The following is a 9,194-nucleotide window of genomic DNA, read 5'->3' as shown; positions in this document are numbered from 1 at the left end:
GTGCCTGTGGAGGCACTCTCATTGATTCTACCCACGTGGTGACAGCTGCTCACTGCATGTAAGTATCCATAACATTAATGAAGATATTAATAACAACAACAACGACGACAACAACAACAACAACAACAACAACAACAACAATAACAATAATAATAATAATAATAGTAATAGTAATAATAATAATAATAATAATAATAATAATAATAATAATAATAATAAATGCCCTGATGCAGTACCAGGCAGTGGCTCTCATGGCTTCTGATCTTAACTGATTGGAAGTGTTATCCTGTACATTGTTTTGTCTTGGTATAAAAGATGGGCTACAGCAAATATTCTGCTCAATACCACAGATTTGCTTGTCAGTTGTTTGACCTTAACCAGTTGAGCATGTCCCTTAGTGGCTGACGATATGTGCAGCTCTGATCACGAGCAGAAGTAGTGGGGGAGCATCATAGCCATGTGTTGAGAGGGATTCTTTGGGGTTTGAATAAGTCACCTCTGGAAACATGGGTGGTTCTTTCAACATCCTTAAACAACCCTTATTCAGGGACCTTTTGAGCGGGATGGGCTACTCAACCTGAAGAAAATTCTAACTGGGCCCCACCTGCAAGGTCATGTGCTGTTTATCTTGATATGAGATCACCATGTCGCGCACATATGGTTGTGATGCATGTGCCTGGTGTACCTTTATCAGACGGGTAGTCATGATGGGTATATTGGGCTTCGTATATTTTACCCCAGTGTCACTTTGATGGCATGAACTGCTCTCTCACTCAATAATAATAATAATAATAATAATAATTCATTTATTGGCCACAAGGGCTGACAAAAATTAATTAAAACATAAAGGGACAAAACACAGGACGAAAGTTACAAAGGGTTTTGTCCGTTTGCAAAAAAAAAAAACCGTGTAAAAATTCCAGAGATAACAACGAAAATATAACAATTAAAACCCCCAATAGGGGGAGGCGCTTCGAAAGGTTACTCGTGGAAAAACCCATAAAAGCCACGGGAGCCTGGTCAAAAGGTGGGTAGAGAGCCCCTTTCTCCTTTTATAATACTCTTTTTTTATACTAAAGGTGTATCCTCAGAATTGGTCCATTTATACTGGCCATTCTTGCGACAATAATAATAAATAAGAATAATTATAATTCTGCTCAGGAACTAGCATCGTAACGAATTTGATAAAGGCAACGATCGATAAAACTCAGTCAGAGACCAAATTCAGAATTTGGAAAAGAAGGCGAAAGTACAAACCATCTCTTAAGTAAATACAATAAGCTAATACAGTGGTTAGGGCAGCGGACTCGCGGTCATAGGATCGCGGTTTCGATTCCCAGACCGGGCGTTGTGAGTGTTTATTGAGCGAAAACACCTAAAGCTCCACGAGGCTCCGGCAGGGGATGGTGGTGATCCCTGCTGTACTCTTTCATCACAACTTTCTCTCACTCTTACTTCCTGTTTCTGTTGTACCTGTATTTCAAAGGGCCGGCCTTGTCACTCTCTGTGTCACGCTGAATCTCCTCGAGAACTACGTTAAGGGTACACGTGTCTGTGGAGTGCTCAGCCACTTACACGTTAATTTCATGAGCAGGCTGTTCCGTTGATTTGGATCAACCGGAACCCTCATCGTCGTAACCGACGGAGTGCTTCCATCCACCAATACAGAAAGGGTCTAAGCACAGAGATGACTGTGTCTGTGAAAGAGTTCGCTGATACTTTATATATCATAGCACAAGATTTAGTTGGTATGCGGTCACCAGGCGCCTGTTATAGAAGAAGCCCAGTAGACAGAGATAACGTGATGTGGCCGTTCCAGCGCCCTTAACAAACGATGATAGTTTGCTACGATATGTCTGTGCCTTCACGGTCATGTGCCTATATGCGAGAAGCTCTCTCTTGGTTCTAATATATTGCTTCCACTGCTAATAATTATTTTTCAAAATATCATTTGCTTTGACTTCACTATTACAAATCATATGTGTATATACTGTATATTACACGCTTTTACTAAATATCTTATTCTGAAACAGAACACTGTAAAAAACTCTTACTTTTTTTCTTATACACTGAAATCATTCACAAAAAATGAACATTGTATTATAACACAATTTTTCTCTTTTTTTGTTTAAAAAAAGAACTTTCACCTAATTAAATACACTCTCCCTTACTTAAATTATTTTGTCAGCATTTTCTTCATTTCCTTTTTTTATATATCACAACTCGTGTTCCACATCTCCTTTTTTAAATATATCTATATCTATCTATATATATATATATATATAATTTAAAAACAGCCACCACCACCACCACCACCACACTAATACTACCACCACCACCACCACCACCACCACTACTACTACTACTACTACTACTACTACTACTACTAATACTACTACTACTACTACTACTACTCTCTTTTCAGAGAAGGAAACGTTAACAAAGTTGTGGTAAACATTGGAACCAACAAACAAAACATTTATGGCGATCAGTCAACAACTGCAAAATCGTTTTTAATCCACGCAGAGTATGGATCGACAGATTACATCGTCAGTAAGTATTTTGGGCAGGATTTTTTTTATTTATCTTCTTTTTGTTTCACCCAAACAAGGGACAGGTACACCCTTTTCAACATTCGAAGGCTGCATTAAATGAAATATTTAATGAGATCGTAACGTGTATCCCACAACGGAATACCCGTTTATCTCGCACTAGCAGTATCGCCCGGCGTTGCTCAGATTTGTTTCGACCCTTTAGAATTGGAATTTTTGAAAAGTAAAAATTTTGCATTATGTAGCTTGTTATTCTCTTTAAGAAAACATTTTTCTAGTTGAAATACACCGAAAAATGACGACACAGCAGTCAAAAAATCGTAAAAAATAGAGATTTTCATAGAAAAAAAGCACCTTTTTGATGTAAATAATTTTTGGTGTTAACATGGTCTGGTTTGAATTTCTTTTCTACGGAAGGAAGAGCAAGCCTTCTTCTATCATACTCTCAATTTTGATCAACTTGCGCCGAAGGGTCTCGGAGGAAATAGTGTTAGTTGAAGGCTACCAAACCTGCCATACACAGACAACTTCAGCTTTATATATAGAGAGATGACCATGGATTTGCACATAGAAGACTGAATGTCTTCCTTTTAGAGCAGAGCCTGTTGTCACTGTAGAATTAAAGACAATTTTTATTAAATATATATTTATTAAATATATTAATCCCCAGAATGCAATTATAAATATTAAATTAAGAAATAAAACATTAAAAGGAACTTTTAATCACTTTTTAGAGATTTTAAGAAATTTCGCGCCAACAAACAATATCTGTAGAATTTCCATGTGTATTTTGAAATCTGTAAGACTGTTGGAAGTTTACAGAAAACAATGAAAAGATCCATTGACTGTTATGAACATTTAAATTTATCAACATTGAAACTTTTAATTTTTACAGCAAAATATAATATTTAGATATAAATCAAAATATAACATCAAATTACGTTAGAATAAACAAGATACAACAAATATATAATATATAACAAGTAATAGATATAACAAGTAATATATAACAAGTAATAGATAATGAATAGACTTATTGTGTGGAAGTTATACTCTGGGTCACCAAGTATTCCATTATTTATGATATGAAGATTAAAATTTCTTAATTATAGGCGCAGGAGTGGCTGTGTGGTAAGTAGCTTGCTAACCAACCACATGGTTCTGGGTTCAGTCCCACTGCGTGGCACCTTGGGCAAGTGTCTTCTGCTATAGCCCCGGGCCGACCAATGACTTGTGAGTGGATTTGGTAGACGGAAACTGAAAGAAACCTGTCGTATATATGTATATATATATATATGTGTGTGTGTATGTGTCTGTGTTTGTCCCCCTAGCATTGCTTGACAACCGACGCTGGTGTGTTTATGTCCCCGTCACTTAGCGGTTCGGCAAAAGAGACCGATAGAATAAGTACTGGGCTTACAAAGAATAAGTCCCGGGGTCGATTTGCTCGACTAAAGGCGGTGCTCCAGCATGGCCGCAGTCAAATGACTGAAACAAGTAAAAGAGTAAAAGAATATATACTGAGTAACAAATTTCTCAACCAATACTATCATTATAGTGTCGAGAAAATATCATGAAATATTTCTTCAAGCTTTTCGCATTTTACCGATATTAGAAGCAAACGTTAACAACTGCGAGCTGGCAGCATTGTGAGACCGTCGGAGGGCATTCTTTGCAGTATTCGTTCCGAATTTCTTCGTTCAGAGTTCAAATCCTTCCGAGAACAACTTTGCTTTTTCGGGGTCGATAAAATAAAATACCAGTCAAGTTCTGTATCGATCTATTCAACTTGCTTTTCCCTCACAATTGTTAACCTTATGCCTAAATTAAGTTTCTTTATTGGCCACACAGGGCTGCACACAGATGGGACAAGTTACAAGGTAGAGCTTTTCTTTGGGGGGGGGTATGAAAAAAACAAAAAAAAGACAAAAAACAAAAGAAACAAAAAAAAAGGTGGCGTAGGTTTTCGATCAAAAGGGATCGTAAAAGGGAAAAAAAGAACAAAAAATAAAAAATAAATAAATAATAAATAAAAAAAAGAAAAAAAGGAAAAGGAACAAAAGAAAAGAGAAATGAAAAAAAAGAAGAAAAAAGGGGAAAAAAAGGGTAAGAGGAAAAAAAAAACGATCAATAGGGATCGTGTATCACAGTGTTATGATGTATGGTGTAAAGGGGAAAGCAAGTAAGGTTTAATCCGTGGGAAGAAAAGCCTACGAAAAAGACCACAGTAACCTTGGTCAATATTGTTATATATCAAATATTTTCTTGCAATATTTTGAAATATTTTTCTATTTTCTTTCTTCCCTTGAATCTTTTATTGCTTTACAGAGAATGATATCGCCATATTGACTTTGGCTACCCGCATAAAACCTGACAACTGCGTCAGCTTTGCACCTCTGGCCGGAGCAGGAGAATCGTTTGACGGTGCACGATGCATCGCCGCTGGATGGGGTGATCTCGGATGTTAGTAATCTTTATACCTTAATATCTTTCACTAATTGCTATTTTTACCTTTCATTTAAATTTAGTTTCATTTCTGTCGTAATTCGAGATACGAATTGAATGTTAATTGATTGATTGATTGATTGATTGATACTAAAATATAGATACGAGGTCGGGTAATTACAGCACTCACATACACAAACACACATACACACACACAAACATATATGTGTGTGTGTGTAGGTGTGCGTGTGTATATGTATGTATGTATGTATGTATGTATGTATGTATGTATGTATGTATGTATGTAAGTATGTATGTATGTATATATGTATGTATTTTGTATGTATGTATGTATGTATGTATGCATGTATGTATGTATGTATGTATGTATTTATGTATGTATGTATGTATGTATGTATGTATGTATGTATGCATGTATGCATGCATGTATGTATGCATGTATGTATGTATGCATGCATGCATGCATGTATGTATGTATGTATGCATGTATGTATGTATGTATGCATGTATGTATGTATGTATGTATGTATGCATGCATGTATGCATGTATGTATGTAAGTATGTATGTAAGTATGTATGTATGTATTTTGTATGTATGCATGTATGTATGTATGCATGTATGTATGTATGTATGTATGAATGTATGCATGTATGTATGTATGCATGTATGTATGTATGTATGCATGCATGTATGTATGCATGTATGTATGTATGTATGCATGTATGTATGTATGTATGCATGTATGATGTATGTATGTATGTATGTATGTATGTATGCATGCATGTATGTATGCATGTATGTATGTATGTATGTATGTATGTATGTATGTATGTATGTATGTATGTATGAATGTATGTGTGAATGTCTGAATGTATGTATGTATGTATGTATGTATGTATGCAAGCCAATATGTATGTGTGTATAGAGAAGGACTCAGACGTATGGTCGCTGTACCTGACCAGGTGCTGCTGTTTTTCATGCAATTGGATGATTATATTGAGGAATTTGGGTAACAGGTAAGACGTTCCTGGATTTGCCAGAAATCTTTTCTGATTACAGAAAGAGTGAGAGAGAGAGAGAGAGAGAGAGAGAGAGAGAGAGAGACAGAGAGAGAGAGAGAGAGAAATTAATGTATGAAACCGTCCTTTTCATATTCCAGGGAAACAGAACTCACCTAATGATCTTCAGAAAGTCGCCCTTCCGGCAATTCCCACGGAAACCTGTAAACAAAACTCTAAAATGGTGATCTCCAAGGGCGTCTTGTGTGCCGGTGACTTCCGAAGTGGAGGACCCAGTACCTGTCAGGTAATAATAAACATTCACTCACATATACAGACGCGCGCACGCACACACACACACACACACACACGTGCGCGCGCGCGCACACACACCGCACATGTAGGCGCGCAAATGCTCGTTCACAATCCACACCACACATACGCGAACACGCACGTAGATACAGACTTGGCACTCAACATATGCCACAATTCATTTCTGTGTTTCAATGAATACACGAGAGGAAAAATCTGTTTACCATTATAATATTGAACCATGAATACTTTCTCATATCATATGTTAGTATAGAGTGGCAAGTGTAGCACATTTTTAATGCTAACAAGAAAGATTGATTCGGATTACAAACGCACATCTCAAAGTAGTGCTACTGCCAAAATATGATTACGCGCGCGTGCGTGTGCGTGCGTGCGTGCGTGTGTTCGTGTGTGTGTGTGTGTGTGTGTGTGTGTGTGTGTGTGTGTGTGTGTGTGTGGTGTGTGTGTGTGTGTGTGTGTGTTAGTGAAAGAATCAAAGAATTACAAATGCACACACGTCGTGGGTGCAATTCTATATTTGAAAAAAAAACGTTGTGTGTTCCTTCAAATCAAACTCATTCAGAAAGTAGGATTTGAAGGCGATTAGGCTGCTATTTTTAGGGGGTCGATCGACCCCGTGGAAAAATAACTTAGAAAAGAAGAAAACAATAATACATTTTCAAATTCCTTTTGTTTCTCCTAATCTTTTTTTCCTTTTCATAATTCCAGGGCGACTCTGGTGGACCTTTGTACTGTCCCAGTAAAAAAACAGGGCAAATGGTGCTGGCAGGAGTGACATCTTTTGGTAACAAATGCGACAAAGAAATCAGTGCCTTTAGCAGTGTGGCTTATTTCCGAAGGTGGATTGATAATAATAGTCGTTGACATGCAAGAAGAGTATTGACGAAGTCTTTAGGATCTTTAATAAATATTCATTAAGAGATCATCAAGAAATTTTGTTGTCTTCATTTACTTATTTAAGTGGGTTTTCTTCTCTTTAAATATCTGATTCTATTGTTGTTGTTGTTGGTGGTGGTGACGTGGTCGTTGCTGTTGTTGCTTAACCCCCACTAGATCAGCTCTGGATGAGTTGACCCATGATCAAAAGCTGTCCGTCCCCGACAATCATCTTTTCTCTTGATAAAGTGTAACAAAAACTACACTCTCCCGTGTTGCCTTCATCTGCTCATTCTCAATGCCGCATACCGAGCAAGGCCCGCTGCAAGCCATATCGCTATGAATATATGCTAAATCAGTGCTTTTCAAACTTTTTGCTGGAGCGGAACCCCAAGGAAACATTCCACTGGCTCGAGGAACCCCTGTGCAATAATTTAATAGTCTTTTCCACACATATCTGCACAGGAGAATTAAAAATTACTGCCAATTTTAGCAGTTTTGTAACTTCTTGTGGAACCCCTGGACTGTACTGGCGGAACCCTAAGGTTCCGTGGAACCCCGGTTGAAAACCACTGTGCTAAATGTTTAAACACAATCTGCTGGTAAAGTCCCAACGTATCATGCCAAGGAAAAAATTCAAATATGAATTAGGAGCAGTTCGGGATATATAAACAAAACCAAACACACAGACATAAGTTGTAGTAGTTCGTAGGTCGGTTGCAGTTTTTAGGCGTTTGAAAATGCATTCTCTATGCGCCTGGTGTAAAAAAAAAAAAACACCTGAAAGAAAGTCAGTCAATCGAAACAACTCACATAGGTCCTTTCTCGGAGCGACAGTCATCGATGGCTGGCAGCGGGCCTTGTTCGGTATGCGACATTGAAAAGTCACTACAATGACAAAACATTGTCGTCTGTCATTCAGGGTTGTCCCGCTTGATTATGACTTACTTTCAGGTGTGTTTTTTTTTTGACATCAGGCGCCTAAAAACTGCAGCCGACGCACGAATTACATACACGCATAGCTTGTTATGTGTATTCGATTTTGTTTATATACCTCGAGCTTCTAATTCATATTTAAATATCCTTCAGGGTATGATCATATTTTGCCCAAGGCATCGAATTCATTTTCTTAAGTTATCAGAATACCGAAGACACCGTTTGTCAGCGTTTCTTTAAGGATATTCTGGCTTCGAGAATATTCTCGCTTCTTAAGAATATTCTGGCTTCAAGAATATTCTCGCTTCTTCAGAATATTCTGGCTTCGAGATTTCTTTGGATTTAACTTAACAAATATGACCGTATGAGCCAGCTCAATGTCCACTGTGCTTAATGTCCACCACTGATGGTATTGTCGCCTGGTTCGCTTGTTGCTTGAGTTGAGCTGATTAATGATGATATATTTCAATCGTTGAATCAGATGGCTTAATAATCATTGTTGTGGCGTACGTATGGACGTTGTTGAATTCATGAATAATAACTGAAGCAAACTCATAGACATTTTACTCAAATGTTTATTGCTGCTCAATGAAATTTGGTGCTGGCCATTTACGATGAATAATATTAATAATTGCCGTTTGGGAGGAGAGAAAAACTGCCCTATGAATGTAGAAATCTATCTGTATAACATCATGTGGTGTGAACGAGTGCCGAGAGTTGTCTACTCAAAAGTCCAAGGCAGTCTGTGGCGCCAGCAATCCATCTGCAGTCTTGCTCTCTGAGTTAACTGCCAAACAGTTTTTATAGGGGACCAAAGAGTTAAATTTTAGAACGTTCAAGAAAGCCATTTCACGCCACAGCTTCACGCTGATTGGTCGATTTTTGATCAATCATATAAAACTGTGGTGGCTCACTTGTGGTTGTAACTGAGTATCTAGCGACAGGGTTCGAATCCCTGCTACAGTATCATAATCCTTATGTCATCCATGAAGGCCCAGCAAACTGGATTTCCTGTATTGTTGTCGCTTTCGG

The 9,194-nt window shown here is 37.7% G+C and overlaps 1 protein-coding gene across 1 annotated transcript in view; it reads left to right on the top strand.

Annotated features, from left to right (window-relative positions):
- LOC115224312 (chymotrypsin-1) overlaps positions 1 to 7,283 on the top strand; it is a 9,485-nt gene extending 2,202 nt beyond the window's left edge. The window contains exons 2-6 of the mRNA XM_029795158.2: positions 1 to 58; positions 2,426 to 2,553; positions 4,881 to 5,015; positions 6,179 to 6,324; positions 7,059 to 7,283. The exon at positions 1 to 58 is cut by the window's left edge and continues 105 nt beyond it. Of these exons, the coding sequence (XP_029651018.1) occupies positions 1 to 58; positions 2,426 to 2,553; positions 4,881 to 5,015; positions 6,179 to 6,324; positions 7,059 to 7,214 (623 nt within the window). The 3' untranslated portion in view covers positions 7,215 to 7,283. The remainder of the gene's footprint in view (positions 59 to 2,425; positions 2,554 to 4,880; positions 5,016 to 6,178; positions 6,325 to 7,058) is intronic.
- The last annotated feature ends 1,911 nt before the right edge of the window (positions 7,284 to 9,194 follow it).

The sequence above is a fragment of the Octopus sinensis genome, linkage group LG25, assembly GCF_006345805.1.
Source record: "Octopus sinensis linkage group LG25, ASM634580v1, whole genome shotgun sequence".
Lineage (NCBI taxonomy): Eukaryota > Metazoa > Mollusca > Cephalopoda > Octopoda > Octopodidae > Octopus > Octopus sinensis.
The sequence above is the reverse complement of the archived record's forward strand: the minus strand, read 5'-3'. Positions and strand labels throughout refer to the sequence as shown.